The sequence below is a fragment of the Rhinolophus sinicus genome, linkage group LG02 (genome assembly GCF_036562045.2).
Source record: "Rhinolophus sinicus isolate RSC01 linkage group LG02, ASM3656204v1, whole genome shotgun sequence".
Classification (NCBI taxonomy): domain Eukaryota; kingdom Metazoa; phylum Chordata; class Mammalia; order Chiroptera; family Rhinolophidae; genus Rhinolophus; species Rhinolophus sinicus.
Genome location: NC_133752.1, coordinates 91,829,218 through 91,852,429, shown reverse-complemented (window position 1 = coordinate 91,852,429; position 23,212 = coordinate 91,829,218). Strand labels below are relative to the sequence as shown.

The 23,212-nt window shown below is 33.3% G+C and overlaps 1 protein-coding gene and 1 non-coding gene across 2 annotated transcripts in view; both read right to left on the bottom strand.

The window, feature by feature from the left end:
• Positions 1-864: 864 nt before the first annotated feature.
• ARL5B (ARF like GTPase 5B) overlaps positions 865-23,212 on the bottom strand; it is a 28,352-nt gene continuing 6,004 nt past the window's right edge. Inside the window, exons 2-6 of the mRNA XM_019712872.2 lie at positions 13,351-13,411; positions 11,529-11,676; positions 9,671-9,754; positions 8,244-8,395; positions 865-7,282 (exon numbers count right to left, since the gene is read on the bottom strand). Of these exons, the coding sequence (XP_019568431.1) occupies positions 7,234-7,282; positions 8,244-8,395; positions 9,671-9,754; positions 11,529-11,676; positions 13,351-13,411 (494 nt within the window). The 3' untranslated portion in view covers positions 865-7,233. The remainder of the gene's footprint in view (positions 7,283-8,243; positions 8,396-9,670; positions 9,755-11,528; positions 11,677-13,350; positions 13,412-23,212) is intronic.
• LOC141570299 (U4atac minor spliceosomal RNA) lies at positions 14,797-14,922 on the bottom strand. Its single transcript, XR_012494304.1, has one exon. It is a non-coding gene; the product is annotated as a U4atac minor spliceosomal RNA (small nuclear RNA).

Sequence of the window (23,212 nt, the reverse complement as noted above, 5' to 3'; positions counted from 1 at the left end):
CCACAACCCCCTTCTTGGGTTTGATTACTTGGCTAGAGTGGCTCACAGAACTCAGAGAAACATTTACGAGTTTATGAGAAAGAATATTAGAAAGGATACAAAAGAACAGCCAGATGGAGAGGTACACAGGGTGAAGTCCAAAGGGTCCCCATGGAACCGGGGTGACCACCCTACCAGCTTTTGGGTGTTTACCAACACGGCATCCAATCTCGTTCAAGAGTTTCCATGGAGCTTAATCAGCAACACCCCACCCCCTACCTTCCCTTCCCAGGGGTTGGTGGGTGGGCAGAAAGTCCCAACTCTCTTATAACTTGGTCTTTCCGGTGACCAGGGGACAAAGACCAAACATAGTCCCCCTTAGACCCACTTAGACTGCTTTCCTACTGCCCAGGGACTCCCCTTTCCTGGCAAATGTACCTTCTGCTAGGCCCATTTGTTTGGACGAGAGAGAGTACCTGACTCAATACCGGCAAATAAACAATTTCCCTGGGGAATGTGGAACTGCAACTAAGAACTTAATGATAATCTGACTTCTCCCTGTACAAAGACAAAAATGTAAGAGCTATTGGATTTGGGCATTATCTTCCATGTAGACTAGAAAACAGAAAAATCCAGTGCAAAGACTGAGAAAGAGAAGATATGGAGAGAGATAACTTCCTTGTTCCCCTCAGACTTCCTGGGTGGCGGCCCCACCTACTCCAGAAATCCAGCTGAGTCCTGACCTTGGGTTCCATGTGCACCCACCACCTCACCCTTACAATAAAATTTGCTCTCTTTGTTAAATTAGATGGGTTTCTATCACTTGCACCGAAAAGACTGTTAAAACAGATTTTATCTTGAAAAGGAAACACTGGGTTCATATCATATTGTAAAAGTAATTATTTATTATGACAAAAATAAAACTGTTGACTGAAAACAAATGAATGTTACACTGTATTGCACCATGATTGCAAATGAGTCAAAACCTGTCTAAAAGATGAACATTCCAGAGCAAACAGCAACCTTTTACTCGGCTTTGTAGACATGCAAGCAACCCATTATAACATATTTGCAGAAATAAAAAATCCTAAGTAGCAGCAACCTAAACTTAACATATAAAAGAAGCATTTTATGACAGTAATGAACCTATTAAGTATTTAAAACATATGTTAAACAACCCCACCATCAGAAAAACATGCTTTGAACCATTTTCAAGAAGTGATGATGTGAATTCATTAAGTAATTTGTTTGATTTAAAAAGAAAATGCTTATACATTGGACCAATAGCACACATTTCAGTTGCTTGGTTGGGGTTAAAAAGCATAGTCTGTGGCATTAAAGACATTTTTTTTTTTTTTTTTTCTGTACAACCAGGGGGCCCACACAGAGATCCCATGAATAATTCTGGCCTTCTTGCTGATTAGCTAAGACATTGTTACAGCTTTTGCAGAAAGCCTGAAGGTTCAAGAACAACAACAGTTTGTACTTAAATCTTAAGAAATGAACATAAATATAAATACAGACACTTTAGTTTTACATTCTGAAGCAACAAGTATGTTATAAGAGTCTGCTGTTTCCTCTTTAATGCTCTCAAGCACCAATTTACATTAAGATGGCAACGTGTGATTATATATTCATTATATTATGATTAGAATAAATGCAAGAGCAAGGCTGTAACTGCTTTTAGTTTTTGTTTTATTAAACCACGCTCTGTGCAATAGATGAATAGGGCAAAATTTATAACTATTACATAATTGGAAAAAATTATAACCACCATTTTATTTCCCACTCTTAATGAAATAGCAGCTAAGCTTTATAACCAAAAGTAAAAGTTTTTATAACTACGCTGAACAGTTTACTCCAAGAGAACAAAATAGGGGCTGCAGAGTCCCTGAATTTCCTGAGGTAAAACGTAAGATGAAAATGATTCTAGTCTCTTGTGAATAGGGCCGAAACATGCAAGTAAATTATACACAACCAAGATCAACTGACAGTCATTTGATATTTTACCAACACTGATGGAAATACATTCACAGTATAATATAATCAATCTAATTTTAGGGCTTTCCTTCCCCTTATTTGATATTAAACTAATTAAAAACTGAACAAGCACTTGTCTGTTGTTGCTCTAATGAAGACAATGAGTGGATCTACTACACTGGGTTAGACCCGCTGGTGGTAAAGAAGAGTAAAACAAAACAAAATGTCCAAGGAATCCTACCTCTTTAGTTATGAATTTTACATCTTTCCAATACAGTTTGGGTGAAGAGGGTATTTATGGGAGTATGCGCCACCCCACAAACTTGAGCAAAGCACCTTATGGATTGAAAAATGAGGTACATTTTAAATTAAAATTTTACAAGTTTGTGCAAGAGAACATTTCCATTCCTTTAGAACTTTGTTTTCTATTTCAAAAGATATACATGGCATTTATTATTTCTCCATTTCTAGGTGAAAATGTATATTACTGGTTGTAAAAAAAATCCAAAACATGCCTCCCAAATTCTAGAAACCTGATCAGTCTTCAGTCCTTTAGTCACATTAAAAATAATATAGGCCCCTCCAGGTCTACAGTAAAAGACTGTGTTTTCTATAATTTTAAGTACCCTAAATGGGGGGAATTCACTGTTTTTATTTACATTTTCTATTAATATTCTTCTGAAAAGTTTTCTACCCCATGTTTATCTTTATTATCAAGTGTTTTGACTTGTTTCTAGGTATGCCTCTATACCTCTCCAAACTAATATTTCTCAAACATTTTACCAAACCATATACATTTAAAGCTGATTTTACGTCTGTTGACGAGAATATTTTTTCTTAAGTAATTCAAAATGAAGACGTTGAAAATACATATTTTTTATTGGTCACCTGGAACTATTTAGCTTTGGCCACCTGGAACTCTTAAAAACTACTTATTGGGAATCTGACTTTTGGATTTCAGTCTTTACAGTAAAGCTAATTAAATAAGGATGAGACATTACTGAAAAAACTAACCTTGAATATAAACTACAATCAGATTTATACAGACGTTTGTAAAATATTGACATTCTGGCTGCATTATCCTTTCAATGCTGCAAAGTCAAACAGAACTGCAGTCTGGGATGACATCTAATAAAGCCAATAAATACTGAACTAACCAACCACTTCTAATTAGTAAAAACTAGGAAAATAAGCATGATAATTCTTTAGAGGAGGGTATTTCCAACAGAGGCTGTTTTATAAGCAGTTTAATATCATTTTCTTAGCAATATGGCTTATTTTCTCTTTTCCATTGTCATTAGATATTAGCTCAATTTAGGTTAAGTAGCAGTTACTAATTGACACTTTTCTTGGTTCTAGTCATATAGTAAATGAAATGATAAAGAGGTGGGAATCAAATATTAGATAAAAATGAATTTAATTTCCCGTTACGTGTATTTTTTTTGTTTTTCAATTGAAATATAAAGTATGAAGATTCAGGATTTCAAAACCAAATGCCATCTTGGAGTTCTAGCTTGCTTAAATTCCTCAGTATGCGAAAAAAAAACACAGGAAGGCCACGAACAGTAAGTGTCTAAGGTCAACTAGACACGTAATTGTCAAATTAAGTTTCAAATCAATTTCTTTAGATAGCTAGCCCAATATTCTACTAGATATAAGTTCCCATGCTGTATCTTGAAATGACTTTACCCTGATATAATATCAAAGATCATTTAGAATTGAACTGAGTATGAAATGTTTTGGATCCAAAGCCATAGATGAAAAGTTAGACTCACGAAGATGGTCTTCAAAGACAAATGTCAATGGAATTTATCCATCTATAGGCATAATAATAGCATACATTTTTTTCAACTGATAAGGTTTCACATTAAGAATTAAATGAGTGGTAGTCAGAAACAATTCCATTCCTAATTTATCCCAAGATACAACACTGAAAAGATTTTTTAAATTAAAGCTTTTATTATTATTTTTTTTAATTTTCTTTGCTTTTTGACTCCCCCCAACTCTTCAGAGAATATTCTTTACATTGCTGCCTATATCATTCACTGTTTCCATAGGAAAATAATTATTTTTTCTTCATGTTATAATGAAAGTTAATTTATGCTTCATCAAAATGACTATGACTATAGGGGCGGTATACATTTACAATTATTTTTAACAAGGAAACTTGAATTTATTATCTTTCCTCTAATGGATATAGAATAAAAATATACCTTTAAGCATACTAATACAGAACGTAAAAACAAAAATTATGTAATCATCAATTTTTCAATAGATTATATATGTGTATATATTATTTCAGATTTTAAGAAATTATATTACACTAACAATATAAAATGTGCAGTATATTCCCATATAAAAGGGGCTGTTAATTCTAAAAGAGTTATCAAATGGGCTTCAGTAAGAATGATGGGTTTAAGTATGAAGAATACAACGTGTTCGAAATTAAGAAAAATATTGTATTTGAACTTACAAGGGTAGCAATTACATTTCAATTATAACATATTGAGAAAATAAAATTTAGTTTCTTTATTCTAAAATTAAAAATAAAATGAAGAATAATTGAAAGTAATGTGGGTGGGTGCTTTGCTTTCCACTACTTACTAGAAACTTTGCTAAGCAATTAAGGGGTTGACGGGTAGGGTAAAACTCAAATTATATCACTGTTAAATTAATTATCTGTTAATTTGACTTCCAAAGAACAGGTATAGTACAAAACAGAGAACTCATCTCAAAATATGAATAAAGGCACTAATCACAAATTTACATTTTTCATCAGACGGTATCTTATAGTTGGTTGATTTACAACAAATGTCAGAATCGATGCTTTAGCATTAGATCCATGCTTGGGTCAAAACATTCTCTTGGAGTAAAGGATAACCAGTTTTCATATTACCGTAACAGGAAATATCTAATGAGAACTTACAAAATACTTTGTAAAGTCTCACATGAATTTCCTAACTGAACTTTTCCCAATCATTGGCACAAAATCTAGTTGAATGCCAAGTTCAAACATACAGCTGACATAAATTCATTTCTAATCCAAAACAAAACGTTTTTGAAAAAGGATTTAGAAAATAAAATAAATTGTATTTTAACAATTAAATAGCAAACTTGAATCTATACTAGTAGTTGTTTGAGAAAATATAATCAACTATTAAAAACACTTTCAATATAATGCTGATGTGGTAATATAAAAAATAACCATATAATTTGATAGAAGAAAATTGAGCCAGTCAATCTTATTAGATACAAGACAAATTTCAAATTAAGAATGAATACAGGAGTATTAATATGTTTTTTTCTCAGAACAGAGTTAAGAGGATTCTTATCCTCAGTATTTGTGGCTAAATTACATAACTAAGGTAAAAATTCTGGCAAAGTGTGCTTTGGGTAAATGGTATTTCCATAATTACTCCTACTTTCCCCATCGCGTATACACCAAGGGTACCCATAATGATTTTCTCTCATGTTCTTGACTATGGGTTATATTAAAAATAAAATGTATCCTCTATCTCCTATAGAATCACTAAGAAAAAGGTTCAAAACAAAGTTAACAAACAACTAGTTCCCCAAATCCAAAAAAGCTTTCCTCTGGCCATATTTTCAGTTCTAGAGTGTGCAACCACTAAACAGAAATCAGAAAAAAATGTTACTACATTCAACTAAATTAATTAGACTAAATAGAATAAATCAAATATACCTGAAAACAATGCAAAACTTCAACCAATTTGCAATAAAAAAATATTAAAATTAAAATACCCTTTTTGAACAGGTATTTTGATATTCTTATGAACACTGAATCCTATTTTTGACCCAAATGAACAAAAACACAAAAGAACCCTGCAAAGATGAAGTATTATTCTGTAAGTATGCATCTTATCCCTTTCGTTATAGCAAAATCATACATGTAAATAAAGAGGATTAAAATTATAATACCTGTCCTCCCTCTTAAGATATGCACTATTTAGATTACTGTTCATTAGACAATGCCTTGAAAACTTTTTAATGCTATCCAATAAACTTTTGATAGATTATGACTTTTTCTTCCTAATTTTTAATTTATAAATTGTTAGTATTAACTTTGAGTCTCATAGTAATATTCTAAAACCTAGTTCAGTTGTTAAGCTCAGGTGTTTCCTATTCTCCAGTAAAAGATGTTAGAACATGAGGCATAGCTATAAAGATGGCAATTGTTTCAAGCCTATTACATACAACCTCAAACAGACTTAAGGAAAGCCTTGTTTTTTAAGTAACACTGCTGGTGGTAGAAATACTATTAGACGCAATTTCAAATTTTAAGAAATAAAATGAAAACGTTTATACTTTTACTTTAGCTATTGCCCAACACAGATGGGATGTCCCTTGAAAATGGAACAGTTGAACTTTATGCTGATAATAAGGTTGTTTATAGTTGATAGTAAAATATATTCCAGGCGTCTGGTTTTAGTATTAGTGCTGGTATGCTTTAATAACTTCCAATAGTTACGTATGCATTGAATAATACGACATACTTAAAATCCTTAAAATATAGATTTATATTTACCATCAAAGTTGGGCTTTTAAATAAGTATTTTACTTTGATTAGTTTTTAACCAAAACTAATCCTGTGTTATATGCAGAGAAGTGAACTTAATTCTTTTAGATAAATAGTCTACTTAATTTCCATGCTAATAGTCACTTATTCCATGACTTGCAACAATGTAGGGGAAGTTAACTCATTTAAAGGCAGTTCTTATGATGTTTAATCTTCTTTATATATATATATCCTCTAGGCAGATTTCTTTGTCTGTAAGTTCTGTCCAAGAGATAAGTGGTTTATAGAGGGAGCAAATCATTAGTGCTCATTAAGTTTGCAAGCAGTACCTGATCATTTCCACTATTACTTTGTCAAACCAGTAATTTTCACGTGGGAGTAGGGCTGGCCAAGAAATGAAAGAAATTGGTCACTAAAGTTATTTCAGAAAACATTAAACATATGACAAACATTTCTTACAAGGCAGTCATTGAATAACTAGAATAAGCATCCAGAAAAATTCTGTTGCTAAAAACATAGTTATATGTTAGTGTTCATCCAACTGAAGATTAGTGCATTAAAAAAAAGTTAAGAAAAAAATTTTTCATGTTCCAGTTCAGCTGCACTTGATTCAAGTGTTGCTCATAGAGGTTTGTGTTGTTATAAATTAAACATGCTGCTGCCTTAGCAGCCAAAAGTACTAGAAAAAAATGTTCATGTCACAGAATAAATAGAGCAGTCTCTTTCGAGCAAAAAAGTTATCTCACACCAACCCGAGAGGTCATCCACTCTAGACCTTGGCATAACCTGAAACAAGAGAAATGTTTTCAAAATGAAAAACTTGATTCTTAAAAATTGAAAGCATCTTATTATTTTTAAGTCTTACCCAAAGGTTGGTACTACAATTATTTATACACTTAAGTGACAATATTCAGGTAACACTAAAATAAGTGAAAAATTCACTTAAACGAATGATTTCAGTTGAGTAACGTAGGAAATTGCTTCAGTTTCATCTTGGTACAGCTTTGGCGGTTTTGCCAGCAAGATAGCAAATACTCCTCACCTCCTCTCACCCCTTTAGATGAACTAAAACCGAAACCACTGCAGAAAGACAACAGGAACTTCACCTTACCTCCTAAATTCTAAAGAACAGAATGCTTATGGTCCAGTCTTAAAAATATAGGTCAAAATGTCCTCATGTGTCCATTATATTACAAGCTATTTCTAGTATGAGAAAAACGAAGGTCAAGTTGATTTGAGCATAAGGAAGTTCCTGGAAATAAACTGGGTAATCAATACATAACACACTGGGTTCTCCTCAGCCTATTTATCCAAACCCAAGTTCTTAGAAAGTAAGAATGTATTATAGTGGCATTTATTTCAAATGTTTATTGCCTAGAAAGAAGTAAGCATTCCAAAAGGACTCCTGGTGATAAAGGAGATGAATTCTTATGAAAAGCTGGGAACTCAGGCTTAAGTAAGCCTTTGCAGAAAGTGTGAAATTTCTTGGAAAAGAACAACTAAAAATAGCGATTGTGAAAATTCAAAAGTGTATTACCTTTTTTTTGGTAAAATATTCTGTTTATATTAAGTTACAAAAAAATTCCAATAACTTTGTTAAATTGTAATTTAACAGTAATACATTAAAGCTCCTTCAATCTTGTAACCCTAAATAGCATCTTTAATTAAAAACCAAAGAGGAGCAGGAGCAAAGAAGACAAGGAATTTGAAAGAACTCACACCTCCCCTCATACTGATTAGCACTCACCCTTCTCCAGTGAGAGCACAGCAGGACTGAATGTGCCATGGATGGTCCTTAATGGAACTCAGGGTGAGGTATTTGGAGATTTCAGCTGCTGTCATACACCCTTTCATATCCTGTTTATTTGCAAAGATAAGGACCGCAGCCTTCCGTAAATCCTGCAATTAATATGAAATATTTCTAATATGTGAAATGTCACAATTCAAATTAAATTAATGAAGCAGAAGGGTGAAATGTACCCTCCTGGACAGTTATAATGAAACCCCCTACTTTAAAATGATTAGGCGCTAATATTAAACATTTTACAGCAACAAAAAAATTATCTCAAATAACCATGATTTAATAATTCACTCTAACAAAGATTAATTAATATAAGCTAGATAATAAAAAGTTATTTTGCTACTGTTGGGGCAGAGGGATCAGTAAAATAAACATGAACCTTAAATAATGACTTAAAACAATATGAACAATATTCTAATGGGCAAATATGTAATATGTTACCAAATACTAGTTTCTCCAAAATTTAAAGGAGAGTACTGAGAGTGATGTAATGGGTAATACTTATTATTTACTAGTCTTTGTATAGCTTAAGCTCATTCATTAATGTTCACTGCAGTATTGCTTATATTATCAAAATATAAATTGTTTATATTGGAAATAACCTAAATGTTCATTAATAGAAGAACAGAGATCAACTGTGATATATTCATACAGTGGAATACTATATGGTTATTAAAGCAAATGGACTAAAGCTGTATGTACTAACATAAATAAATCACAGCGTGGTGCAAAAATAACCCCAACAAACCAAGTTACAGAAAGATATAGTATATAACCATTATGTAAACTTTTATGAACATGAGATGTAATATTCTGTACAACCGACAGGTATATAAAAATGCAGTGAAAGCATAAAAAATATTCATAAGACTGACAATCACTACTTTTAGGATAGTGGAATTCTTGGATTTCTTGAGAGAGAAAGGAAGGAAATCAGATTGGAGAGATCTCATAAGATATTTAATATGAATGGTGGGTGCATGAATGTTTTATTACCCAAATTTTTGGTATATCTGAAATGTTTAGAATTAAGTGATCTCAACTTATTCACTAAAGAATTTTCAGTTATTATAAACTCTTGGGGAAAAACCACTTAAGTTTTCTCCTTTCCTGCCTCAATCCATCAGACTCTTTAAGCATAAATGAGTAGTTTTAACTTAAAAAAATCTTTTCAATAATAGTTGTCTACAAATTAACATGTTGTATTTTTTTAAGTTTGAAAAAGTCATAAAAATTGTTGACTTCCAGACTTTCATCAATTTAATATATAAAACTTTGTTAGTGATGAAATAACCAACAGCAGAGAACATTAATCTTTGTAAAAAAGCAAAACCAGTATACAGATACCTTACTCCACTGTTTATCAAAATTACCTCATGAGCCAACATTCTGTATAATTCTTCTTTCGTTATAGCTAGTCGTTCCCTGTCAATGCTATCAACGACAAGAATGATGAACTGGAAGACAATTAAAGAGAAAGAAAACTGAATGGGAGGTTGAAATTTTCTGCACTACTACTCGTATGTGATAGAAGTACTTTCTTCACATGGCATCATCATTACTACAAAACAGTCTACTCCTTTTTCATCATAAAGAGTTGATATTATATGGAACCATATCAAGCAGTGAAATCCAAATGTTAGTAAGAAAATAACTTGCAACTTCAACAAATAAAAACACCATGCCCAATTTTATTTAAGTGATGTTTGAATACATAATAATACTCTATAATACTAATATTTATTTTTAAAATGCAAGTAATAAAAACTAATTTTTAAAAAGAAAGTCACAGTAAGTAAACTCTTTTGCTAAACCTTAAGAGTACTATAATCATTCATTTAGGCAATCAATATTTATGTTTAACAAAGTCTCCTGCTTATTAGAAGTATGCAGGCTAGTTTGAAAGAAAAAGAGAAACACATTAACAAAAATAACTTAATGAGTAAGGCATTTTTACATAACAATATCAACAATAAAAGTGCAAGAAAAATGTGCTAAACAGAAACATATACTTAGGTGGCAACATGCTAAAGATGATGCAGGTGAAATTAAGAGAGCAAAGAGAACTGGAAAAAGCTGTTGGTAACTGTATATGAAAAAAGGTGAGTGTCACACATTAAAAATAAAAGCATTTTTGATAAGAAAAATAAGACGTAGTGAGAAATGGCTCCCAAACTGAACATCTATGTAGAAGGAAAAATTAAGAAATGAGACTAAATGGTGTTAAGGGTTATAGTGGAGGAATTGATGCAAAATAAATCCAGACAGAAAGGGATAGAATCAGATTTTTCAGATGGCATTAAAATTAGAGAAAGAGACAACTAGAGTAATCTGAACATAAACTCAGAAAAGCTTAGAAGAGAATAAAGGGAAAGAAAACAGAAGAGATAAATATAAGAAACAAGGCAAAGTTAGAATAGTCAGAATATGTAGAAGTAATTCTGTAAATTCATGAGGTGCCAGAAATTAGTTAGCAACTGTTACTCCTTATATTATAGTGGAAACATTTCAGCTTTTGGATGGCCCCTTAGCATGAAGAATTTAAGATGCGAGATGATAAGGATGAACAAAGCCATCAGGGGGACACCACATAGATTAGATCTGTACCAATCTAAGATTGCAAATGCTATGAACTATACTGGTGTGCTGCAATAAAGGCCAATGGTTCTTGGCAGGACCGTGTTTCCCCGCAAATAAGACCGGTTCTTATATTAATTTTTATTCCAAAAGATGCATTAGGGCTTATGTCCAGGGGATGTCATCCTGAAAAATCATGCTAGGGCTCATTTTCCGGTTAGGTCTTATTTTGGGGGAAACGCGGTAATTGTGCTATTCTTGTAGAAATAGTTTATTAAAAGAACATTTTGTACAAATGGCATCAGTGATAATGTATCTCTTTCTGGACCCTTGCTAAGTCTAGAGTTTCAGCAATTTCAATAACTACCGTGTTTCCCGGAAAATAAGACCTAGCCGGACAATCAGCTCTAATTTGTCTTTTGGAGCAAAAATTAATATGACCCAGTACCATATCATATCATATCATATCATATATCATATCATATCATATCCGGTCTAATATTATAATACAATAAGACTGGGTCTTATATTAATTTTTGCTCCAAAAGACACATTAGAGCTGATTGTCGGCTAGGTCTTATTTTCGGGGAAACATGATACCATTTTGTAACGCTATAAACATACATGGATCAGCAAGAACCAACTTGAGCATACCTCTGTGTTTGAGTAATACGTGTTCCAGGATGACCGCAGTGACTCTTGACCACCAATATCCCACATAAGAAAATGAGTGTTCTTCACAACTATTTCTTCAACATTACTTCCTATGGTTGGAGATGTATGAACCACTTCATTCATCAAGCTGTTGGAAGACAGACATCATAAAAACTCTTGCAAATCTTGAGAACCTAAAGCACGTTTTAATCTCTGTATTTTTCAATAGGAGTCAATCTTCCTTATTTGCATAATGATGGTAATCATTAGCATCAAAAATAGAATCTATATTATAGAACATTTGTACAAACAATTATCTAGACAGAGACAACTCCTAAAGGAAGACTTTTTTTTTGTTCTTTTCATGTAATGAATTATAGGCTTGATCTAGATGGAATGGAATCTTATGGTGTGAGTTTGCATTTCTGGCGCCAAAATTCCAATACCACCACGTCCTATTTATCAATTATAGCAGAACCAATGCTGCATCCTGAAAGAGCAAGTTTCTGGGTGACTGTGACATCAATACTTGCAAAGTAGCAACCATGGAATAGTAGGCTATCTATAATTCTGAAGACTATGTGAGAAAATTGAGACGTGGCTAAGCTATAAAAATTATTTCAGGCCTATTAACCTAGACCACAGTCTTAAACAGATAAGGTCTTGGGTAAATGCAAATATTAATTAAAATTACTTCTAAATATATTTAGAACATTGATGCTCATATCACACATATTTCAACAACAGTGACAAATTTTTTATTTATTTATTTTTTTTAATTAAAGTTTATTGGGGTGACTGAAAAGTTTCTATTTGAATGTTTAAAGCCTAAGTCATATCAAAATACATAATGGCCAATGAATGTTTTCAAGAAAAACAAGTAGCTATTCAACTCTGAAAAAACAAGCTATAAGTTAGTAGCTTTTTAGCAAAGTACCATGTTTCCCCCAAAATAAGACCAGGTCTTATATTAATTTTTGCTCCAAAAGACGCATTAGGGCTTATGCTCAGGGGATGTCAACCTGAAAAATCATGCCAGGGCTTATTTTCCGGTTAGGTCTTATTTTCAGGGAAATGCGGTAGCTAAAAGAAAAATATGTTAAGCATGTGAATTATTTCTGGAGAGCTGTTAGCGAATACACTTAAGATGAGGTGGGAAGAGGTAAGAGCCACACACACTACGGTACACTGCATTTTTTAGAACTACCTGATAAAATGCTGAGGACATTAATCCACTTTCATTGCTTGACAAGAATCATTTCAGTGGCACTAAAAGGATAATGGGAAGTACTCTGACAAGCGGACTGATGGGCTGTTAAAATTTCCTTCAAGTATTAATTTGTTTCTCTGAAAGTCTCAAGCCTCTCCCTGTTGCAAGCTACTAAAGCAATAGTTTCAGGGGCAATCTTAATTTCTTTTGATTTGACAAGTCTGACCATATTAAACAATTCCAGAGCTACTTCGGGAAAAGCAATAGCTTCCTAGAGATAACAACCTTGTTACATGGACCTCAGTGTGGGAATAACTATGTAAAATGTACTTTATTACTTCACTCCAGCATATAGTATGTGCTTTCTTTATTTTACTTTAATATTAATTCTTCGTTTCAAGGCCAGGAAAAGAGGAGTGTTTGTGAAGGCTTTAGCAAACATAGAACAGTTTATCTTATTTACTTTTTCATAAATTTTGTTTGGTAAAATACAAAACCATATGTTTAAGTTTTTCCGTGACAGTGTAATATTAATAGCATCTTATCAATTACACAAAATTAGTTCTAGTAACTAAAATAACAAAAATTGTTTAAATGAACACCCATACTTACAATTGATAAAGAATGGTGGTTTTCCCTGCATTATCCAGTCCTACTATAATCACTTTGTGTTCTATAAAAAAAAAGCAAACCATAAACATTTAACACTGCTGCACATTACAATTACATGCTTTAAACAGTGATTATTACTTAGCTCTCCAATAAGAATCATTCACTGGATATTTGTTATTGGATTGTTAAAATACAGAAAGAAAGAGAACTTTACAATGTCATGACTACCTGCCTTAAGTGATGCAATCGATTATGATACTATCTAGCTCTCTTAACACGTTGCGTACGGATCACGAGAATCTTCACAAGGGATTTAAACCCCGCCATATGCAACGTATTAAACAAGAATGTGGGAGATAGGGAAGAGGAAGGAATAAGAGAAGTTGGTCACGTATACTGAGTTTGGGAGGAAAAGACCCAAATACTAGACTTGACAAGACATTATGACTTGAAGTGTAAGTTTTTTTTAAAAAAAGGTGTTTTACACTTGCCATCTCTACTAATCAAATTAGCTTTTTTCCAAGTTGTTTTTACACCTGGAAATTTTCCCACCTACATATACCAAGGTCTTTTCCCTTTCACCTAAAAACCCACTTTGAAACATAAAACTAAAAAGTTTTCCCAGTTGCTAATGAGACACATACACTTTCAATGAGTTTTTCATTCTTTCCATTAATTTACAGATAAATAGGCAATTACTTAATCTTTCATGCTTTCTCAATCTGGATTTTACAACTCTTGAGCAGACACTGCTTCTACAATATATACAAAAACCTCTTCAGTCCTCTTCTCCTCTGGTGCCACGAACCAAATAGTCACTTCTTTCCTAAGTAGTTTTTAAGGTCAGTCCTGTTCTTTAGTGATAGATATTCTGAAACCTCCTTTGAAAACAGAAAACATTCCAGCTATTGTCTTTTCTAGATTTTAACCTATACAGAATATATTAAAGATTGTTTTTCCCCAGGGCAGAATGTTTAAAAAGCTACCAGTGAACCTAAATAGGGCATGTAAGGAAGTTGCCATGAGAACAACACAATCAATTGATTTGCTGCCAATGAATGATCTGACCCATTTCCTATCAGACCCCTGCTCTTCCTGTCAACCTCTCATGATGAATGCCAAAATTCTCATTGCACATCAAAGCAAGTATCAGATCATATTCCTACTCTAAAATGTTAACATTGCATCAGCCAAAGAGAGGGGTCCTAATTCACAGACAAGTTCTTAGATGACAAACCACCAGTATCTTCTAGTGACCTGCATGGCTTTGGTACTTACTCTCTGTTACAGGACAAATGACATGGTCCTCTGCAAGGGCTGTTTTCACTATGGAAGAAGTTGCTTTGTAAAACCAAGCAAAACTTGTTTGCTTATGCACTCTAACCGTCCTTTTCTGACTCTTTGGGTTTGTAATTTTTTTTTTTCGTGGAAAAAGGGGTTTTTATTTTTTCCAAAAAGGGCAGCAAAATAAAGCAGAACTCTAACTGATGCGAGTGTGGTGTTTAGGCGTTAGCAGTACGGTCCTCCCTTCTCGTTCACTGGACAGTAGCGCAACCCCAAGAAAAGGATGGTTGGTTTGTAATTTCTAATGGAGCCAGTCTTTAAGTGGTGCCCTGTTTTTCTCCCTTCCAGTATAGGAAAAAGAGCACTCTTACCAGTGGAGGAACAGTCAGACTGCCTGGCCCCAAGCATTCTACATTTTGATGACAGCTGGAAATCATCTGCCCAGCATGTGGAGCCCAGAAGGTCCCTGAAGATATGAGAAGGAAGCCTGAACTATAGGTAAGTTAAACGTGGGTGCAGATACTCCCACTAGGAGGAGGGAATGGAGGAATAGAAAGTACTAGGCGGTTCACTGTTGAGGCAACTCAGGGAACACCCAAAGGCCATTTGCAAACAGTCCTGTCCCTTCCCTTGCTTCACATCTTCTATTATGACAATGATCACAGCATTGAAGGCCTGTGATGGTAAAACCCATAAATAATACATCATTTTGAAAGACTGGTTCCCAATTTGAACTAAGGCAGGGGTGACAAACCCTGAAGGTGGATAGAGTATGAATATCATTAACGTTTCAAATCTTTGATTAATTTAAGGTCTTTTTCAGATTCCTTTTTCCCCCTCAGTAGTAAGGAATTCTAGCAATTAAGAGAAAACACAATTTCACTTCTGTCTTATGTTGAAGGTATGTACATCTATCTATTCTTCAGGTAAACTGAGGCCTATCTTCTGATGTTAAAATTTTCAACAACCTGACTATAAAACAAAACATCATCAACATAAAAGGAACGCTAAATACTTTTTAAATGTATGAAATAACCACGGGTTAATTTTAAATCTTTTCTTTTAAAAAATTTCTTTAACATCCTCTGTACAGTAAGAGTGAAATCAAGTTCAACGGGCATTTACTAAAAAACCAAGTACAAAATAAAAGCTGTTTGGACTCTGTTGCATAACTGCAATTCTCCCTTCAAATGCCTCTGTTGTACTCAGGTGCTACTTGAGTGTGTCAATGACCAAAGACGTCAGTTCACAAATGTTAGTAAAGCTTTTACCTATCCAAGAAACAATGAGAAAAACATTGTCAATAACATATATTCTCCTTATTGTAAGCAGAAAACAAAATTAATGTATTGCTTTAAATACCCACAAGTGGTATCTAGATTAATAAAATAGAGTTAGTTTGAAGCTGTTATTAAATTACAGTTGTCTATCAAATTTTCACATCAGCACATACCAAAAGCATAACTACGATCATGTAGTGGTGTATCACGTTGCCTGATGTTAAAAAGGGGCTCTCATGCTTGGAACACATGACCCAGGCTGCCTGCTCACTACTGCTTCTTTTTGGCTGGGCATTACTGATAGGCCATATACAGATATTATTCCATGTATTGAAATACACAAAAATCAACTAAATTGATAATTGTCTGATTTCCTGTAGAGTAGCCTTGATAAAAATAATTTACTTCACCTGTCATAGTTCACTAAACAAGATATAGAAAGATACGTAGAAATGTGTACTATTTGTATTACCCAGCAATAATTTTTATCTGTTTACCTAATAAGTTTAAAAAGACTCCCAAAATATATCAGTTATGGTACAAGTCAGTCATAACCAAGGTGAGAAAGGATCTATCCCAAAGGTCAAATTTCAAATTCAGCTGCCAATCAGATGAACATTGGACATTTAACATCATTTCTACTTACACAGCAAAGAGTAGAGATTTCTCATTTCATTAGAACTGAAACATCTAAAGTAGTGAGGAGAAAACTATATAACTGTTACAACTTCAACTGATCCTTAACATGCACATAAGAGGTGGGACAATTAAGTTCGTGAACTCATCCTACAAAAAGTGCTACATACCTCATTGCTGAATATCACTATGGTCACCTTCAAAGTACTCCCCATGGGAAGCTATGCACTGATGCTAGTGCCTAGTCCACCCTTTAGAGCAGTTTTGGAACTCTTTTTCTGGAATGGCCATTTGATGTCCTGAATGTCATCAAAATGTCTTCCTTTCAATACTTCCTTTATCTTTGGGTAAAGAAAGAAGTCACTGGGGGCCAGATCAGGTGAATAGGGAAGGTGTTCCAATACAGTTATTTGTTGACTGGCTAAAAACTCCCTCACAGATGGTGCTGTGTGAGCTGGTGCATCGTCGTGATGCAAGAGCCATGAATTGTTGGCAAAAAGTTCAGGTTGTCCAACTTTTTCATGCAACCTTCTCAGCACTTCCAAATAGTAAACGTGATTAACTGTTTGTCCAGTTGGTATAAATTCATAATAAATAATCCCTCTGATATCAAAAAAGGTTAGCAACATCACTGCAACAAGTTCGCAGACTTAATTGTCCAACTGCGTATGTGTGTGTGTGTGTGTGTGTGTGTATGAGCCTTATATTCGTAACTTCTAACTCCTCAAACTACTCACCAAGAAAACGAAATATTTAGTAGAAAGACAAAAAACATGGTCAATTCTTAGTTAACCTTAAATATGGCAAACTGTAACATGGATAATGAGAAATTATTTAGAATGGATTTTGCACATAGAATTATAAAAAATTTTACTTTTCCCAATAGCATTATTAAAATCAACATGTTGCCACACAGTATAAACTGCCCATGCTTAGGGGCCGGGATGTGTGTGTGAAGGATAGGGTGTGTACACTTTAAAAGCTTTTGTGCATAGCCAAATAACTTTAGAATTAGATATTCCCATAAGTATCAAAGTTATAATGAATGTAATTTTTTCCCCTCGATGTATATTTACTTATTTTTATTTTTAATTAAAAATTTTTTTTCGATTACAGATGACATTCAATATTATATTAGTTTCAGGCATATAGCACAGTGATTAGACATTTATATAACTTATGAAGTGATCACCCCAATAACTCTAGTACCCACCTGGCAGCATACAGTTATTACATTATTAACTATATTCCTTATGTTATAACTTTATATCCCTGTGACTATTTTGTAACTACCAATTTGTACTTCTTAATTCCTTCACTTTTTCACCCAGCCCCCTAACCCCTCTCCTATCTGGCAACCATTAGTCTGTTCTTTATATCTCTGAGTTTATTTGTTTTGTTCTTTTGTTTGTTTTTTAGATTCTACATGTAAGTGAGATCATAAGCTATTTGTCTTTTTTTGTCTGACTTATTTCACGTAGCATAATATTCTCTAAGTCCATCCATGTTGTCACAAACGTAAGATTTCGTTTTTTTTTTTTTTGTTTTTTTTTACGGTCGAGTAATATTCCATTTTATGTATGTACCACATCTTCTTTATCCAATTATCTATCAATGGACACTTAGGTTACTTCCATATCTTGGCTATTGTAAATACTGCTGCAACGAACATAGGGTGCATATATCTTTTTGAATTTGTGCTTTGGATTTCTTTGGATAAATACTCAAGAGGTAGGATTGCTGGGTCACATGAGTTCTATTTTTAATTTTTTTGAGGCACCTCTTTACCATTTTCCACAGTGGCTATACCAATTTGCAATCCCACCAAGTGTACAAGGGTTCCCTTTTCCACACATCTTCACCAACAATAGTTTTTTGTTGATTTATTAATGATAGCCACTCTGATAGGTGTAAGGTGATATCTCATGGTGGTTTTAATTTGCATTTCTCTGATGATTAGTGATGTTGAGCGTTTTTGTTTTTTTGTTTTTGTATCTATTGGCCATCTGCATGTCCTCTTATGAGAAATGTCTATTCAGGTCCACTGCCCATTTTTTAATTAGACAATTTTTTTGTGTGTAATTAAAGTTGTAAGTTGTATGAGTTCTTTACATATTTTAGTTGTTAACCCCTTAACAGATGTATCATTGGTGAATATCGTCTCACATTCAGTAGGCTGTCTTTTCATTTTGTTGATGGTTTCCTTTGCTGTACAAAAACTTTAGTTTGATGTAGTACCATTTGTTTATTTTTTTCTTTTGTTTCCCCTGCCTGAGGAGACATATCTAAAAAATATTTCTAAGAGTGATGCCAGAAGTTACCATATTATCTTATAGGAGTTTCATCTTACATTTAAGTCTTTAATCCACTTGAATTTACTATTGTGTATGGTGTAAGAAAGTGGTCTACTTTCATTTTTTGCACGTATCTCTTCAGTTTTCCTCACACAATTTATTGAAGAGACTGTCTTTACCCCATTGTATATTCTTGCCTCCTTTGTTACAGATTAATTGACCATATAGATGTGGGTTTATTTCTAGGTTCTCTATTCTGCTCTATTGATCGATTTGTCTATTTTTATGCCAATAGTACCATGCTTCTTTGGATTACTCTTTTTGTATAGTTTGATAGCAGGTAGCGTGATACTTCCAACTTTGTTCTTTCTCAAGATTGCTTTGGCTTTTCGGGGGGTCTTCTGTAGTTCCATACAAATTTTAGGATTATTTGCTGTAGTTCTGTGAAAAATGCCATTGGTATTTTGATAGGGATTGTACTGAATCGATACATTGCTTTGCGTAGTATGGACATTTAAATGATGTTCATTCTTCCTATCCATGAGCACAGTAAACACTTCCATTTATTTGTTATCTTCTTCAATGTCTGTCTTCAATGTCTTATAGTTTTCTAAGTACAGGTCTTTTAACTCCTTGATTAAATTTATTCCTAGGTATTTTATTTTTTTTGATGCAACTGTAAATGGGACTGTTTTCTTAATTTCCCTTTCTGATAGTTCATTATTGGTATATAAAAACGCAACTGATTTCTGAATATTAATTTTGTATCCTGCTACTTTACTGAATTCATTAATCACCTATGAAGCCATTGGAGCCAGAATTTTTGTTTGTTGTGAGTTTTTATGATTACTGATTTGATTTCATTAACAGTTATCAATCTGTTCAGATTTTCTATTTCTTCTTGATAATGAATCCAAATGTTTAAAAAATGTGTCACACACCATGAGATAATCACCTTGGGCATCACATTTCACTAGCAGTCTCTTCCAGGAGACCAAGCTGCACCTCTTCCAGCAAAAAAGGTTTGAGAGAGAAGTGTATTTCCAGTGTTACTAATCTATGCATTTCCAGAGCCAGACACAAAGCATGTTTATTTATACTAAAAGAAAGAAAAAGTCCAATTGCAGAGCTTTTGTTAATTTTGATCAAGTACTTGCACAGAGGTTTCTCTGCAGTCTTGGCTACATGTAGTATTTGTTCTTTTGGAAGTCTTAAAAAGCTGGCTCATATATTTTTGTAAGCAAGGCATAAAGACTATACAGGATGAGGCTGCAAAAGAAAATTAGTAAGAGCACTTGCTTTTAGACAAATACAGGTAAAATATGGCTAACAAGAAAAATAATTGAAAGTAAGGAAGTTCAAAAAAATGAGTGGAAGAAAAATCAAAGAAAAAAGTTTCTCTTTTAACTCAATTTTAAAAATATTTTACTAAACTCAATTTGTAGCTTTAGTAGATACCAAATTAAAAAAAAATACTACTTTTAGTATTAAATAACAAACTATGCCAATAGACTAACACAAGAGGAAAAAATTATTAGAGAAGCACTAAATGTATTGTTAAAATGACAGCTTTGAAGATATAAAAGTATCATGAAATAGGGACTGCTACCTTCTAGATAACAATATCTGCATGAATACTGCCATGTAATGAGAGCAAGCCTTATATAAAACACAGAGTGTTTTTTTGGTGAACAACTATACGACTTCACAAACAATCTGGTGACTTAGCAAATTTGGGATATCGCATATAATGAAAAATAAGTCTGAATTATTGCAAGGGGTTGGTAGTAAAAATTCAGAGGAGGTGATGTCACAATCTGAGATCTGACGCCTGGACAGCAATGATGAGCACACCCAGGAAGTCTGGCCCTTGGAACAAAAAAAAGCCATAGAAAACTAATTGTATCTTATATATCGTATGTTACACTGATTATAGAGTCATAAAATATTATAGCTTGGAACCCAGACTGCAGATCTTGAGATCGATTCCTTCCCTCCAACCTCTTCACCAACAAATGTGTCACCTGTAAGGCACTTCTGATGAAGCAAGATCTCTAACAACGTACAAAAGTATTGACCTGGGCAACCTTGCTTATTTTATAGGAAAGTAAGTGAGGTCCTATGAAGTTAAGTAATTTGTTCTAGTAAATACAGCATTTGTTTTCCTGCTCTTTTTAGTACAAAATATTAATTTCCCTTGAGGAATAGTTCAGTTTCCCCCTATTCCCACCACAGTACCCATATTCCCGGATGCTTAAATTTTGTTAAAAGCAGCTATGTAAATATGATAATTCATAGTTCAACATTTATTGAGTTCATTATATGTATTAGTGTAATATTTGTGATTAAGATGAATAAGGTAAGGTCTCTACCCTCAAAAATCCTAAAGTTGAGTATATAAACAAGCACTTACAATACAGCATCACTAAAGCAACAGAAGTATCATATAGTAATGTTCTTAAGGATAAGTGAGATCCAGAATTCAACTCTCAGTTAAGAAAACGAAATGTTAATAAAAAGGAATATTCTAGTGTCAGTCTAAGTGTTTGACATACATTATATGAGTTAATCCTCATAATCATACTACGAGAAAGTGATATTGTTCCTCACATCACTGATGAGGAAACTGAGTCTTAGGTTAAATAACTTGCCTAAGGTCATTGGGAGTTGGTGGGAAGTTTGGCTGATAGTCTCCCAATGTGACCCCTCCCCACCTTTAGGACAAAAATCAAGTCTTACAGTTTTATAATAATAAATAAGAATAGCTTATCAGATAGAAGAAAAACAACAACCTTCTGGTACACAGTGGATTAAATGCAGATAAAGATCAAAGAGTCTAATCAGAACACTCTAAGGTCACAGACCAGGTTGAAGTACCTAAGGAAAAAGATCAATTGTCCCTCCATCTCCCCAACTCACTGAACAAAATCAATTATAAGAAGAGCTTCAACAGGAAATACTGAAATGTAGTTCTCTAGAGAATTCAAAAGGCAAATGTTAAGGAGCACAGACAATCTAATCAGTGGTTTTCAAACTTGTTGGACCATAACCACCACAGTTAAATACATTTTGTCATGATTCAGGACACATATAACTGAAACAAAAGTTTTATAAAACAGGACCTTTCCTAACTGAGATACATTCTGATTGTTTCTATTTTAGAATATTCATTCCTTTTTAAAATGATGGTCCTCACTAAATTGACTTTATAAACTTACTAATAAGTTATGTTGGGTAATTTGGCAAAAAAACAAAAACACTTATTTGAGAAATACAAGTGCACTGGGTGAGTACAAAAACATGAAAAATTTACAAATTGAAGAAGCTCAGCAAACTCCAACTGTGATAAATACAAAGAAAAGCAAAGTTAGGTACTTCATGGTTAATAGGCTGAAAACCAAAAAAAGGAAAAATCTTGAAGGCAAAAGTAAAAGAAAGGCTAAGTAAAGGAAATAAAGATATAAATATTGGCTGAGTTTTCACTAAGGGAAAATGGAGACCAGAACAGACAGTGGGATAACTTTAGAGTACTAAGGGAAAAAACAAAACAAAAACAAAACCAAAAAACAACCTAAGATGTTATATTCAGCAAAAATATACTTCAAGAATGAAGGCAAACTAAGAGAATTCATCACCAGCCGAGACACACTATAAAATATAGAGTTCTTCAGCTTGAAGGAAAATTATACTAGATGGAAATTCAAAACATCAAAAATAGTAACATGGGTAAATGTAAGAGAAAATTTTACCCTTTTTTCAACCTTAAAAGAGTATGTGAGTGTTAATAGCAAAAATTGTAACACTGTAAAAAAATATAACACTGTATTGTGTAGTTTATAACATGTAGATACAATACATACTAATATGACATATAACCTATATGGTTACAAAGGACTAGGGAAAGGGAGAGTGCAATTATAAAGTTTCAAGGTTCTTACACTTTACAAGTGTTACATTATAAATACTTCGTAGATTGCAAAAAGGTAATGTATGCTGCAATTCCTTGAAGGACCAAAAATTTATGCTTTTTTTGAAAAGAGTAACAAAACAAATATGGAGGACTGACACTACCGGACTTCAAAATTTATTATGAAATAGGACAGTAATCAAGATGGTGTAGTATGGCATTGGAACACACATACAGATCAATGCCAGAGAAAAGTCCAGAGATAAGACTCCTATTTATATGATCATTTTAGGTTTGACAAAGGCTCCAAAGCAAGTCTTCATTAAATTAATTAACATTAAATCCATGTTAAAAATAAGACAAATGAACCCCAAGCCCTACTCACATCATAGCCCTCAAATAATTTGAGATGACTCAGACATAAGCATAGAAGCTAAAGCTTCTAGATGAAAGAAACAGGG